This window comes from Pongo pygmaeus, chromosome 1 (genome assembly GCF_028885625.2).
Source record: "Pongo pygmaeus isolate AG05252 chromosome 1, NHGRI_mPonPyg2-v2.0_pri, whole genome shotgun sequence".
In the NCBI taxonomy this organism is placed as follows: Eukaryota; Metazoa; Chordata; class Mammalia; order Primates; family Hominidae; genus Pongo; species Pongo pygmaeus.
This window is the reverse complement of record NC_072373.2, coordinates 204411953-204427284: the sequence shown is the minus strand read 5'-3', so window position 1 is coordinate 204427284 and position 15332 is coordinate 204411953. Positions and strand designations below refer to the sequence as shown.

Here is a 15332-nt window from a genome sequence, read left to right as displayed (position 1 = left end):
TGAACTGCAGGAGACTGAGCCCCATTGGGCTTTGGTGACCCCATCACTGGGGTGTGTTTATTTGATGGTTGATTTTGCTGTACTGGGTACTTCCTTTCCCATTTTCTAATCATTTTTTAACACATGCTGACTCTTCCCTTCCCTTCTCCTTTCCCTGGGAAAATACAATGAATAAATAAAGACTTATTGGTACTCAAACTGTCATCCCCTTGTCAGATGTTTTTGCCCTTCCGATAACTCCCACTTTCTTGGATTGGGACTCAGAAGTCACAGAAGAACCATTACATTTTTCTGTTCAGCCAGTTTGTTAGGAATGAATCTTGAAAGTTCAGTCCTCTTAGCACCTCATTACAGTGGATTTTTGTTTCTAGTTAAGGCCTCTTGTCCTTTCCGTGGAAGCTTCCACATTCAAGAGGGGATTAGGGGCTTGGCATGCATAAGAATGGGGTTGCCTGTGCCACTGGCTGGGATGAAAGGATGGGGCCATGGCTTGGGGCATGAGACCCTAATAATACTTCATCCCCTACTCCTCAAAGCCTTTTACAAATCTTAATTAATTAACCCCTTGCAGCACCCCAAGGAGAGAAATGTGTTGTGGAACTGGGGAAATTGAGGCCAGAGGAGATTCACTGACTAGCTATAAATGCAACATTTTCTTTGAGCCAAAGTTTGCTAGCTTTTTAATGAACATCTAATTTTTTTATATATATCACAAGTCATCAAGCTAGAACACTGAATTTTAAACATCTATTCCCACTAAGGGAAGGAGGATTTTAAAAAGGAAAAAAAAAAACTTGATTGGAGGCAAACCAAGTATATTAACACAAAGTGCAAGGAAACAGGGAAACTGGTTTAAATCCTCAAGCCTGACATTATCAGAGCAAGGGTAAGAAGTTCAATACATCTACTCCAGGGACTTTGGGGCTCCTTAATTGTACCAAAAGTCAAAGCTGACAGTAGAACCTCATGAAGCAGCAGACTACTAGTGGACTTCGTTAAATTGTCTTGCTGCAAAATGAAGTAACTTGGACTGAAATTTACTCCCCAGGTTGCAAAGCAGGAAGGATGGAAAAGCTCAACACTATTCATTTCTACTCATCTCTAGGGCTTTCTTTCATCATGTTGCTGTGTTAAAATAACTCCTTTCATTAGAAAGAGTGTAAGACATAATCAATTAGAAATTGCCAATAAAATGTCTCTTCCTTGCCTCATTTCTTTAATAATATTGTAAAGTGAAATTCGACAAAAAGGTTCTTTGACAATTGTGAATTTTTATTCCACTCAAAACATAATACTACATAAAGTTGTATTATGCTTTGCAAGAAATACTGGTTGTGGCTGGGCGCGGTGGCTCACGCCTGTAATTCCAGCACTTTGGGAGGCCTAGGGAGGCAGATAACGAGGTCAAGAGATCGAAACCATCCTGGCCAAAATGGTGAAACCCTGTCTCTACTAAAAATACAAAAATTAGCCAGGCTTGGTGGCACTCGCCTGTAGTCCCAGCTACTCAGGAGGATGAAGCAGGAGAAACGCTTGAACCCGGGAGGCAGAGGTTGCAGTGAGCCGAGATTGCGCCACTGCACTCCAGCCTGGGCGACATAGCCAGACTCCGTCTCAAAATAAATAAATAAATAAATAAATAAAAATAATACTGGTTGTATAAGAATCTGTAAAGAATTTTTTCCTCCTTTTTCAATTTTGAGGAAATTGAACTACTAATTTCTTTTGCGAGCCTAGAATTCTTGCAACCCTTTTTTTTGTAAAGGTTCAGTAGAGCTAATGCCCTTAACTTTTCTACCAGGGTTAATTTCTGTTATTTTCATTTATGTACTGCCAAAGCGAGTACCTGTTATTTCAGAAGTCATGCTTTTTTTTTTTTTTTTTTTGAGACGGAGTTTCGCTCCTGTTGCCCAGGCTGGAGTGCAGTGGCCTGATCTTGGCTCACCGCAACCTCCGCCTCCTAGGTTCAAGCGATTCTCTTGCCTCACCCTCCCGAGTAACTGGGATAACAGGCGCCCGCCACCACGCCCGGCTCACTTTTTGTATTTTTAGTACAGACGGGGTTTCACGATGTTGGTCAGGCTGGTCTCAAACTCCTAACCTCAGGTGATCCGTTCGCCTCGGCCTCCCAAAGTGCTGGGATTACAGGCGTGAGCCACCGCGCCTGGCCTAGAAGTCATTCTTATGGCAGAGATCTTTCTGGCCTTACCCCTTCTCTTGTTCGTTGGGATAAGTCTTGGGAATCCACAAATCCTAAAATATGCGTGCCTTAAGTCGGCACAAAATAGATTAATATTCTGCGCGTCTGTAAGATTGGCTGCTGCTAGAAACTTCCCAGACGATTAAATCCACTAAATAAAACACGAAAAGGTAACGAGATAATTTGTAAGAGTATGCACCAGTGTTCTAATGAAGCCCGGTTCTGCGGCATTCCAAGGTAAGGACGCTGCCTTACCCAGTTTCTCAGCAGTCCTAAGCTGCCTTCGACGGCCGAGAAGCGCCTCGATTCTTGCCCCTGGCTCATTTCCCTGGCGCGTTTCCAGAGGCCTCCCAATCTGTGAGTCTACCGACCCCTCCATTCCCAACGCTGGGCTCAACCCGGTCTTCCCCAGCTGCTCCCCCAGCACGTGGCCTGGAGCCCAGCCTCCCGCCCCGCTCGGTCACGCGAGCCTGGCTCTCACCCTCACCCGCTTCCACACCCCGCGGGACTGAGAACCGCCCTCCCACTAGCTCGCAGGCGCAGGCGCAGGGCAGGGCCCCCTCAACTTGGGTGACGGAAGGGGCGTGACGCAGCGCCCAAAGATGACGTGTTCTTCTAGCGCCACGTCGTGAGGAAGTGCCGGCCCACTGAAGCGGTGGGGACGCGCCCAGCGGAGCGAATCAGGTGTCACTGAACTGAAGGGGTGAACTAGAGGAGAAGAGGGTGACTGGGCGGGGAGAAGCTGCGGGAGAAGCAAAGGGACGACTGAGGGAATAATCAGGAGACCACTGAGGCGTGAAGTACCGGGGGTGCGATAACTGAAGGGGTAAGTAACTGGGAGCGCAGAGTTGGAAACAGCTTAGGGGAAGATGGAGAAGGAAGAAACGGGGAATGATCAAGATGTGGGCACCATGATGTGGCAGGAAGCCGACTTAGATGTTCAGAAGAAGTCAGTGCAGATACGGAGGAAATGGGAATGGGAACAAGTCTGCAAAGCCAGGAGAACCGAAGAAAGGCTTTTGCCCTCCAGAGGTCTCATTGCGTTATAAAACTCTGGGTGGTAAAAGATTATAGGCTTAGACCAGTGTCTTTGGATTCTAATGCCGGCTGCTCTCCATAGTCCATCTGATTCCCCAGAAGTCAGTTATAGCTCATTGCAAACCTTGGTGACTTCTTATTTTCTTTCTTGTTTATCCAAGATTAGCTGGCTGGTGTTTGGTTGTTCTGGAGTGATCTTCTGACTGGAAAAGAACTATGTCATGGATCAAGGAAGGAGAACTGTCACTTTGGGAGCGGTTCTGTGCCAACATCATAAAGGTGAGCAATGGCCCAGAGCACCGGCTGGCCTTCTGGTCAGTTGGATAATCTTATATCAAAACCTGTTATTAAAGTTGAGCAGTTCATGATGTTAAGTGGAATTTAGCAAGGAAACCAAAGAGTCTTAGAATGGTAACTTCCAGGTCTACATTTCTGGTAGACTTTTGTCCTGACTCTGACATTTTCAGGAAGCCCAGGCCTCTTAATATCATTGGGCAGCCTAGACTGCTAAGTATTCCTTATAGAGAACTGAAATTTGTTTCCCTGGAACGTTGATCCATTGTTCCATGTACTGTCCTCTTGATTTAAATAGGTTAATCTTTGATATATTCTTTGATCTGGCAGTAGAGCAACGGTTAAGAGTTTGGGGGCTGGGCCTGGTTGCTCATGCCTGTAATCCCAGCAATTTGGGAGGCTGAGGTGGGCAGATTGTTTGAGCTCAGGAGTTGAGACCAGCCTGGGCAACATGGCAAAACCCCGGTTCTCCAAAAAATTAAAAAATTAGCAGGGCTTGGTGGTGTGCACCTGTAGTCCCAGCTACTCGGAAGGCTGAAGTGGGAGAATTTCTTGAGCCCAGGTCAAAGCTGCAGTGAGTCATGATTGTGCCACCACACTCCAGCCTGGGTGACAGAACGGGACTGTCTCAAAAAAAAGAGTTCAGAACGAGACTCTGTCTCAAAAAAAAAAAAAAAAAAAAAAGAGTTTGGGCTCTAGAGGCAGACAAACATGGGTGAAATTCCTGTTCTTTTTTTTATTTTGAGATGGAGTCTCACTCTGTCACCCAGGCTGGAGTGCAGTGGCGCAATCTTGGCTTACTGCAGCCTTCGTCTGCCAAGTTCAAGCAGTTCTCTTGCCTTAGCCTCCCAAGTAGCTGGGGTTACAGGCATGTGCTACCACACATGGCTAATTTTTATATTTTTAGTAGAGATGGGATTCTCATATTGGCCAGGCTGGTCTCGAACTCCTGACCTCAGGTGATCCACCTATCTCAGCCTCCCAAAGTGCTGGGATTATAGGACTGAGCCACTGCACCTGGCCTGAAAGTCCTGTTCTATCATTTAGTAATCATGTGACTTTAACAACTGTAGAATTGTTATGAGAATTTATGAGACATTAATATAAAGCAGTTAGCATAATGTCTAGCAGTTGTTAATTATTATTAGGATTGTCTTTCAGACATTTGAAGACTATTATCTCCTATCTTCCCCAAATCTTCCCTCAGCTTTTTCTCTAGGAATCACAGCAATATTATATCTGCCTAAGACAGGTTTGAGATTGGGGCCAGTCAGCTTGGTTTTGTTTTTCAGCCACAGGCTGTCAAGCAGCAGGTAGTAATGAATTTATGAGTCAGTAACCTTTATACAAGCCCCACACATGCTCACAAACAAATGCCAAGTGATCTCAAGCAGTCCAGGAAATGGGAAGTATCTCCTTGGGGAACCACTGCAGTGGTATGTTTGGAAGAACAAGCTGCATAACTTGAATGGATTTTGGGGGCTGGAAAGGCTGTATGTGAGAGACAAAAGTAGAAAAAGGAGAAGTATTGATGAGGAAGCAGTCAGAGAAGAGCCCTCCCAGGTGAGGAAAAATAGGCTAAGGAGTCCATTTGTGTTATGGGAGACAACTCAAAGCTGTTCCAAGCCAAATAAGGGTTTTGTTTTTTGTGGTTTCTTTTTTGAGATGGAGTCTTACTCTGTTGCCCAGGCTGGAGTGCAGTGGTGCAATCTTGGCTCACTGCAACCTCTGTCTCCTGGGTTCAAGCGATCCTCCCACCTCATCCTCCCCAAGCAGCTGGGATTATAGGTGCCGGCCACCATGCCTGGCTAATTTTTTTTTTTTTGCCTGGCTAATTTTTTTTTTTGTATTTTTAGTAGAGTTGGGGTTTCACCATGTTGGCCAGGCTGGTCTCGAACTCCTGGCCTCAAGTGATCTGCCCACCTCAGCCTCCTAAAGTGCTGGGATTACAGGCTTGAGCCACCACGTCCGGCCCCAAGTAAGTTTTGTTTGGCTCAAAAAAAGTCTTTTTTGTTTGCTTTGAAAAACAATTTTTTTTTTTTTTTTGAGACAGAGTCTCACTCTGTCACCCAGGCTGGAGTGCAGTGGCGCAATCTCGGCTCACTGTACCCTCTGCCTCCCCGGTTCAAACAATTCTCCTGCCTCAGCCTCCCGAGTAGCTGGGATTACAGGCGCCCGCCACCACGCCCGACTAATTTTTCTTTATTTTTAGTAGAGACAGGGTTTCACCATCTTGGCCAGGCTGGTCTTAAACTGCTGACCTCGTGACCCACTCGCCTCGGCCTCCCAAAGTGCTGGGATTACAGGCGTGAGCCACCGCGCCTGGCTGAAAAGCAAAATTTTAATAAAAATCCTGATGTTTGGTTTTCTTGCAAGATCACCAGATCCAGCAATGTTGTGCCCCAGTTCCTGTGTGTCAGCAGTTGGCTAGAGGTCAGGAATTAGTGCCTTTTTTTTTTTTTTTTTTTTTTTTGAGACAGAGTCTCACTCTGTCACCCAGGCTGGAATGCAGTGGCGCTATCTCGGCTCATTGCAACCTCTGCCTCCCGGGTTCAAGCCATTCTCCTGCTTCAGCCTCCTAAGCAGCTGGGATTACAGGCTCCCACCACCACACCTGGCTAATTTTTGTTTTTGTTTTTTTCTTTTTTCCAAGATGGAGTCTTGCTCTGTCGCCCAGGCTGGAGTGCAGTGGCATGATCTTGGCTCACTGCAACCTCCGCCTCCCAGGTTCAAGCAGTTCTCCTGCCTCAGCCTCCCAAGTAGCTGGGATTACAGGCATCTGCCACCATGCCTGGCTAATTTTTGTATTTTTAGTAGAGACGGGGTTTCACCATACTGGCCAGCCTGGTCTTGAATTCCTGACCTCGTGATCTGCCCGCCTTCGCCTCCCAAAGTGCTGAGATTACAGGCATGAGCCACTGTGCCCAGCCCTAATTTTCGCATTTTTAGTAGAGATGGGGTTTCAACATGTTGGCCAGGCTGGTCTTGAACTCTTGACCTCAAGTGATCCACCCACCTTGGCCTCCCAAAGTGCTGGGATTACAGACGTGAGCCACTGCGCCTGGCCCTATGAGTTCCTTTTTTCTGTAGAAGGTACCATCTTCATTTGACTATGCCCATCAAAATTTTTCCTGGCCAGACATGATAGCTCAAACCTGTAGTCCCAGCACTTTGGGAGGTCAAGTCGAGTGGATCTCTTGATCTCAGGAGTTCGAGAGCAGCCTGGGCAACATGGTGAGACCCCCGTCTCTACAAAAAATAAAAAAATTAGCTGGAGTGCGGTGGCGCCATCTCGGCTTACTGCAAGCTCTGCCTCCCGGGTTCACGCCATTCTCCTGCCTCGGCCTGCCGAATAGCTGGGACTACAGGCGCCCACCACCACGCCCGGCTAACTTTTTGTATTTTTAGTAGAGACGGGGTTTCACCGTGTTAGCCAGGATGGGCTCGATATCCTGACCTCGTGATCTGCCCGCCTCGGCCTCCCAAAGTGCTGGGATTACAGTTGTGAGCCACTGTGCCTGGCCTGAGTAAGACCCTGTTTCAAAGAAAAAAAAAATTTTTTTCCTTTTGCTTTCTAGTTGGAGACCAACTAAACCAAGCCTGTACTTAAGAGCATATGGTTGAAAGATTAACTCTGGAAGGAGATGGACATCAGTTTGAATCCCTATTTGCCTCTTCTTAACCGTGTGACTGGGCCGGGCGTGCTGGCTCACGCCTGTAATCCCAGCACTCTGGGAGGCTGAGGCAGGCGGATCATAAGGTCAGGAGATCAAGACCATCCTGGCTAACACGGTGAAACCCCGTCTCTACTAAAAATATAAAAAATTAGCCGGGCATGGTGGCGGGTGCCTGTAGTCCCAGCTACTCAGGAGGCTGAGGCAGGAGAATGGCGTGAACCCAGGAGGCGGAGGTTGCAATGAGCTGAGATCGTGCCACTGCACTCCAGCCTGGGCGACAGAGCGAGACTCCTTCTCAAAAAAAAAAAAAAACAAAAAACTATGTGACTTATGCAAGTCACTAGAACTCTCTGAGCTTGTTTTTCCACCTGTAAAATGAAGATAATACTTTTTACTTTATAGACTTCTATGATAAGATGAAGTATATTTGCATAGTATTTGGCATGTAGTAAGTGCTCAGTAAACATGTAAATAAAAATAAGTAGGCCAGCTATGGTGGCTCATGCCTTTTTTAATCCTAGCACTTTGGGAGGCTGATGAAGGAGGATTGCTTGAGCCCAGGAGTTCGAGACCTGGTTAACATAGGGAAACACACCATCTTTTTTTTTTTTTGAGACAGAGTCTCGTTGTGTCGCCCAGGCTGGAGTGCAGTGGCGCGATCTCAACTCACTGCAACCTCCACCTCCTGGGTTCAAGCGATTCTCCTGCCTCAGCCTCCCGAGTAGAGTAGCTGGGGCTACAGGCATGTGCCACCATGCCCGGCTAATTTTTGTATTTTTAATAGAGACTAGGTTTCACCATGTTGGCCAGGCTGGTCTCGAATGCCTGACCTCAAGTGATCCGCCCACCTCAGCCTCCCAAAGTGCTGGGATTACAAGCATGAGCCACCATGCCCGGCCGACCCCATCTCTTAAAAAAAAAAAAAAAAGAAAAGAAAAGAAAAGAAAAAAGGATAGGTAAGTGTGGTGGCATGTGCTGGTAGCCCTGGCTACTCAGCGGGAGGCAGAGGTGGGAGGATCACTTGAGCCCAGGAGGCCAAAGCTGCAGTCAGCTGTGATCATACCATTGCATTCCAGCCTGGGTGACTGAGTGAGATCCTGCCTCAAAATAAAGTAAGTAAGTAAGTAAACTTTAATGTCTTTTTACTGAGTTAAAAGCACAAAGTACCCAATTCCCTTCGTCAGGGTTTTCATCACATAGCCCAAACCTATCACCTTGGGGTGTAGTGTCTTCCTTTATCCCTGAAGAATATGAGACCTGTTCATCATTTGTCTTCCTATTCCACAGGCAGGCCCAATGCCAAAACACATTGCATTCATAATGGATGGGAACCGTCGCTATGCCAAGAAGTGCCAGGTGGAGCGGCAGGAAGGCCACTCACAGGGCTTCAACAAGCTAGCTGAGGTGGGTGTGTATGGCAGAGCCCAAAGTGAACAGTCTGTGGAGAGGTAGATTATAGCTAGAAAACCAGGCTCTGGGTTTGCTGTGGTTAGAGAGTGTTTTTTGTATCTGTCTCTGTATTTTATTGTTTGCTTGCTAGCTATAGGTCTCATCTTGACATTGGCCAGACGTGGTTGCTTTTGCCTGTAATCCCACACTTTGGGAGGCCAAGGCAGGAGGATTGCTTGAGCCCAGGGGTTCAGGACTAGCCCGGGTAACATAATCAGACCCTGTCTCTACAAAAAAATTTAAAAATTAGCCAGACTTGATGGTGCACACCTGTGCCTCCAGCTACTCAGGAGGCTGAGGTGGGAGGACTATCTGAGCCCAGGAAGCTTGAGGCTGCAATGAACAGAGATTGTGCCCCTGTACTCTAGCCTGGGTGACAGAGTGACACCATCTCAAGAAAAAATGACATAAAGAAGTAATCATCCAGTGAATGACCATAAAATACTGGAAATAAGAACAAAATTGCCTCTTATTTTAATCAATAGTTTATATTTTATGCTTCATCCAATCCTTATTGTATGCTCTACGTGACTTAACATTAATAAAATTGCATCTGTAGCTTCAGTAACCTTATTTTCACTTAACATTTTGGTTTTGTTTATTTGTTTGAGACAGAGTCTCACTCTGTTGCCCAGGCCAGAGTACAGTGCATGATCTCTGCTCACGGCAACCTCTGCCTCCCGGGTTCAAGTGATTTTCTGCCTCAGCCTCCTGAATAGTTGAGATTGAACACCCGTCACCACGTCCGACTAATTTTTTTGTATCTTTAGTAGAGATGGGGTTTCACCATGTTGGCCAGGCTGGTCTCGAACTCTTGACCTCAGGTGATCCACCCCTTCAGCCTCCCAAAGTGCTGGGATTACAGGCTTGAGCCACTCTACCCAGCCAACATTTGGGGAAGCATTTTTTAAGGTGTATATATAAGCTTTCTATCTGTATGTTTCAATGACTGTAGAACATTTTATCAAGAGGATCTGATATAATTTAACTGCTCCACTATTACTTGACATTACTATAAACATTATAAATAGTACTGTTTCAGCCTGGGCAACATGGTGAGATCCTGTCTCTACAAAAAAAAAAAAAAAAAATTAGCCAAGCATGATGGTGCATGCCTGTGGTCCCAGCTACTTACGAGACTGAGGTGGAAGGATGACTTGAACCCTGGAGGTTGAGGCTGCAGTGAGCTGTGTTCACGTCACCGCAATCCAACCTGGTGACAGAGCAAGACCTTGTCTAAAAAAAAAAAGTACTCTTTTTGGATAAATTCTTAGAAGTGACATTTCTGGATGAACATTGAGTGACTACTCATTCTGCTTTGCCAAGGCTGAGGGGTTTCTCAGGACACAGGTCTTTCAGTGCTAAAACTGGTGAAACTCCCCGGCAAACCAGGACATCACTCTACACAGAGGTCATGAACTTTTTATGGTATAATGCATGTTATAAATTGGAAAACATTAAGTTTAACAAAAGAATGGAATATGACAATCTTGGTGAAATTTTTAAGAAGAATGGAGGGCCGGGCGCGGTGGCTTATGCCTGTAATCCCAGCACTTTGGGAGGCTGAGGTGCGCGGATCATGAGGTTAGGAGATCAAGACCATCGTGGCTAACACGGTGAAACCCCGTCTCTATTAAAAATACAAAAAATTAGCCGGGCGTGGTGGCCGGCACCTGTAGTCCCAGTTACTCAGGAGGCTGAGGCAGGAGAATGGCATGAACCTGGGAGGCGGAGCTTACAGTGAGCCAAGATTGTGGCACTGCACTCCAGCCTGGGCAACAGAGCGAGACTCCGTCTCAAAAAAAAAAAAAAAAAAAAAAAGAATGGAAATATGGTCTGTAGTTCACAGGTCCCAGTGTCCTAGCACAGGGACACAGTTTGATGCCAGGGCTGTGATATTTTTTTCCTTGAGTAAATAGCAGTGGGGTTCTCACCAGAACCTTGTAGAAGTCTTTACGTTTGTTGACTCCAGCTTCTCTTTTGTAACTGAGAGGCAGTTTTGCCTAATGCTTAGGAGCTTAAGCTCTGGAGTCACTCAGAATTCATTGGCACCCCTGCTTTGTCACTGTCTGGCTTTGTGACCTGCAGCGAGTTATGTAGCTTCCCTTTGCCTCAGTTTCTTCATCTATAAAATGGGGTTAGCAATCTCTATCTCAGTAGATTATTTGAAGATAAATAAGATGGCACAATGAAAAGCATGTAGCATAGGCACTGACCTAAAGGAAGTGCTCAAAAAATTGAAACTTGTTATTAGCAACTGTATTGACTGATGTCAGTGGTGGGTTCCAACCCAGATGTGCCATCCACAGTGGCTGCCTTGCAAGGTCTTTAGGGCCTGAGGCTATTCAAGTGTCAGGTTCTCACTGGTAATTTTCCTAAGATGACAGTAGATTTGTTTGCTTGTATGTTTGTTAAGGGGTTAGAGAGGTAGCTCTTCAGCTTGTTTCTTCTGTTCTGTTTGAATGTCTTGAATGTCTTCTGTTGTCTACATTTAACCTCCAGCTCTCCATCTCTCAACATTGTTCTCTACCTCTCAACATTGTTCTCCACCTTTAGTGGTGCAGGATTAGAGCAGCCCCAAAGGACTAAGTTTTTTTCTTTTTTTTTTTTTTGAGACAGAGTCTTGCTCTGTCACCCAGGCTGGGGTGCAGTGGCACGATCTCAGTTCACTACAACCTCCGCCTCCCAGGTTCAAGTGATTCTCCTGCCTCAGCCTCCTGAGTAACTGGGATTACAGGCCTGCGCCACCACACCCGGCTAATTTTTGCATTTTTAGTAGAGACAGGGTTTCACCACGTTGGTCAGGCTGGTCTCGAACTCCTGACCTTGTGATCCGCCCGTCTTGGCCTCCCAAAGTGCTGGGATTATAGGTGTGAGCCACCACGTCCGGCCTGTTTTTTTTTGAGTTGAAGTCTCACTCTGTAGCCTAGGCTGGAGTGCAGTGGTGAGATCTCCACTCACCGGTTCAAGCGATTCTCCTGCCTCAGCCTCCCAAGTAGCTAGGATTACAGGTGTGCACCACCACACCCAGCTAAGTTTTTGTATTTTTAGTAGAAATGGGGTTTCACCATGTTGTCCAGGCTGGGCTTGAACTCCCAACCTCGGGTAATCTGCCCACCTTAGCCTCCCAAAGTGCTAGGGTTATAGGAGAGACCCACCACACCCAGCCAATTTCATTTCTTTTTGAGTTATAATTTCATATGGTGAACTGCACAGATTTTAGGTTTTGACAATTGCATTCATTTATCTAACCCATACCCCTGTCAAGATATAGGACTTGTGGCTTCCGGACTCAGTGGCTCATGCCTGTAATCCCAGCACTTTGGGAGGCCGAGGCAGGCAGATCACCTGAGGTCAGGAGTTTGAGACCAGCCTGGCCAGCATGGCGAAACCCCATCTCTACTAAAAATACAAAAAGTTAGCCGGGTGTGGTGGCACATGCCTGTAGGCCCAGCTACTCGGGAGGCTGAGGCAGGAGAATCACTTGAACGTAGGAGGTGGAGGTTGTAGTGAGCCAAGATTGCACCACTGCACTCCAGCCTGGGTGACAGAGCGAGACTCCAGCTTAAAAAAAAAAAAAAAAAAAAAAAGATGTAGGACATTTCCATCTCTCCAAAAAATTCCCTGGTGCCCCTTCTCAATCAACTTCTGTTCTACCTCCTCCTTTTCCTCTCTAGGCAACTACCGTACTGATTTCTGTAACTATAAATTTGTTTTTCCCGTTCTAGAACTCCATATAATGGAATCAGACAGTTGAGGATTTTTGACATATTCTTCAACTCTGATCCTGTTTTATCATTTGTAAAGTAGGCATGAAAACAGTAGTGTCATTTTAAAGTGGTTGTTCAAAGAATCAAATGAAATTATGTGAAAACCCTTTGCAGGCTATTAAATGCTACACAGCTGTCCAGTTGTTGCTTTTTTTCTTTTAACTCATCAGCCTCTCAACCTACCAGAATAATGAAGTTATGCTGTGAGTAATAACACCTTGTGTTTTTATATTGTTCGTTAGCCACCTTGTAAGGGATGGATTGTGATCCCATATTAAAGGTAAGGAGACTTCAACCTAGAGAAATTAAATGATTTGATTCCAGTCACATAAGTGCATGCTGGAGTCAGGGACTAGAGCCTATGTTTTACACTCTCAGTGCAGAGTTCTTTCTTGTAATGCACAGTGCCATCAGCATTCACTAAGATCACATTTTTCAGTTTCTTCAGTGGTGGTTTTCTGCTTATTTGATGCATTAATTCTGACATAAACACTGATGTTATCCTAGCTTCACCCAGCTTTGGGGAGGAGAAAAGTCTGTCTCCTATCTCCAACTCTGAGTCAGGACCAAAAAGTATCTCTTATTTCCCCTTCCCACTCTTCCTTGTATCCTAGCTCCTTGCCTTCTCCCCTCTCAGACTCTGCGGTGGTGTTTGAACCTGGGCATCCTAGAGGTGACGGTCTACGCATTCAGCATTGAGAACTTCAAACGCTCCAAGAGTGAGGTAGACGGGCTTATGGATCTGGCCCGGCAGAAGTTCAGCCGCTTGATGGAAGAACAGTAAGATGCTATCAGAGGGGAGAGCGTGTTCTTCCACCACCCCCAGCCTTATCCTAACCCTTGAAATTCTGTTATCTGAGGCTTACTTAAGGGACTTCCAACTCTTTTTAATGTTAGTTAGAGATCTTGGGTGGCAAATATCAGAAATACAAGATAGTCTTTCATTCTTTATTTCTAACTTTTTTTTTAAATAAAAAAGGGGGCATTTATTTGAGGATATTGAGGTGTGTCACATGATTTAAGAACAAGTACACCCAGCCTCAAGCAAAACTGAAACCAGGAATTAAATCCACTGGGTAGAACCTCTGTATTCATTCATTTCCACTTCTCTCTGCAGACCAGTTTTTTCTTGCTTCAAAAGAGCAGCTCAGAATCAATAAAATCCCTTAATTGGGATCCCTAAATTCTATCAGATTTCTACCCCAGAGCCAATAAACTATGGCCAAGGAAGTGGGAGTTAAAGAAAACATTGAAGAAGTCATTTTCTGCTGCACAGTGAACCCTAAAAAGTTACTGTACTCCCCCTGCATAGTCTTTTGGGAGGGATAGGATGATGCATAAGAGACATTTATGGGGAAGCATCAGTACCATTCTTAGCTGTCAGTAAGTTTAGGCTTAACTTAGGGAATAAAGCCACAGAGGGGCAAAGACAAAGTTCAGTGGAGACTGCTTGCTTCAAAGTATGGAGCCCTTACCAGCCAGAATTGCCCGAAAGTCTTAGTTACAACTGTTGTATGCCCAGCTCCTGCCTATACCGGGAAGATGAGAGAACAGTGAGCCTAGAACTCCAGTGAAGATGAGCCTAGAACAATGGGTGGTAGGGAGGGTAGCCAGGCTTCCTTCTGTCTATATTAGGATGGTGAGACTCTGGGCTACAGACATTGCTCCCCGGTCCCCAGCAGAGCCTGTGTGGCTCAGAGTTTACACCTAAGGAGCCGGGGATGGAGGCATGGGGGGCACATCCCACTAATCTTTCCTTTTTAAAGTGTTTACTATATGCCAGGCTTTGAGCCTAAAATACATTCTTACTCATCCTGTAATCACATTATACCATGACAAAGATATTATTAGCCGATTTTTAGAGAGAAGGAAAGTAGCTAACTAAAGAAGTTAAGGCATATATCCTGGGTCACACAGCTATCAGACAGGCAGAGCCAAGGTACACACCTGGATTTTTCTGACTCCAGAGCTGAGCTATCATCTACTACACTGTGTTCTGAGAGACAGGCCATATTACAATTCCTGCAAGATCAAAATGCATGGCAGAAGAGATGCTAATGAGATTGCGCTGATCAGTTAGTAGTAGAGAAAACTGTCTTTGTTTATCATGAAGTCCTGGCGAAGGCAAGAAGAAACTCAGAGGTGCTTTTCCATTAATGTGCCACAGAACCCCAAGGTGTGAGGAGGTATAGAAAGAACCTAGTGGGAGTGGGGTAGGGGGTGCTGAGTTGCATTTACCTATTTTATGTATTGGGCTTCTCTGTAGAATTTGATTTGAAGAAAGGGTTCTTTGGCTAAAAGAAGGTAGGAAAACCACTGGCCTGATTCTGTTTCATCAGTTGGGAAGCTAAACCCTAGTAAAGAGAAGAGGTTGAGCAAGGTGGCTCATGCCTGTAATCCCAGCACTTCTGGAGGCCAAGGAGGGCGCATTGCTTGAGTCCAGGAATTTGCTTGAGTCCAGCCTAGGCAACATGGCAAAACCCCATCCCTACAAAAAAATACAAAAAAATTAACGGGATGGTGGCACATGCCTATAATCCCAGCTATGCAGGAGGCTGAAGTGGGGGGATCACTGTGATGAGCCTGGGGAGGTTGAGGCTGCAATGAGCTGTGATCGATCCACTATGCTCCATCCTGTGCAACAGACCGAGACCCTGTCTCAGAAAAAATAATTAAAATAAAAATAAGTAAATTAAAATTTTAAAAAACAGAAGACAAGAGCTTACACATGGTCACACATCAAACTAGTGGCAGAACTATACCACAAGCTAGCAGGAGGAGCTGAATCAAGGTCTTCTAGTATACTTCCTTCAGTTAATCTCCCATTTTCCAAATGTGAAGCATTCGGTTTCTTCATAGCATTTCCAGATGAGAGAAGCTGGTTGAATTCATTCTCACTGTATG

General features: G+C 45.6%; 1 protein-coding gene and 1 long non-coding RNA gene across 8 annotated transcripts in view; one reads left to right on the top strand and one right to left on the bottom strand.

The window, feature by feature from the left end:
• Positions 1-2794: 2794 nt before the first annotated feature.
• DHDDS (dehydrodolichyl diphosphate synthase subunit) overlaps positions 2795-15332 on the top strand; it is a 38767-nt gene continuing 26229 nt past the window's right edge. The window contains exons 1-4 of one of the 6 annotated variants that reach the window (XM_054499080.2): positions 2795-3026; positions 3405-3517; positions 8497-8613; positions 13066-13208. In XM_054499080.2, coding sequence (XP_054355055.1) covers positions 3455-3517; positions 8497-8613; positions 13066-13208 — 323 coding nt within the window. In that variant the 5' untranslated portion in view covers positions 2795-3026; positions 3405-3454. Of the gene's footprint in view, positions 3027-3399; positions 3518-8496; positions 8614-13065; positions 13209-15332 lie in introns of all 6 variants that reach the window. The other 5 variants (XM_054499098.2, XM_054499074.2, XM_054499093.2 and 2 more) reach the window with 5 other exon arrangements.
• LOC129042804 (uncharacterized) overlaps positions 13378-15332 on the bottom strand; it is a 25774-nt gene continuing 23819 nt past the window's right edge. The window contains exons 4-5 of one of the 2 annotated variants that reach the window (XR_010124968.1): positions 14376-15325; positions 13378-13957 (exon numbers count right to left, since the gene is read on the bottom strand). This is a non-coding gene — a long non-coding RNA (uncharacterized LOC129042804). Of the gene's footprint in view, positions 15326-15332 lie in introns of both variants that reach the window. The other variant, XR_008504209.2, reaches the window with a different exon arrangement.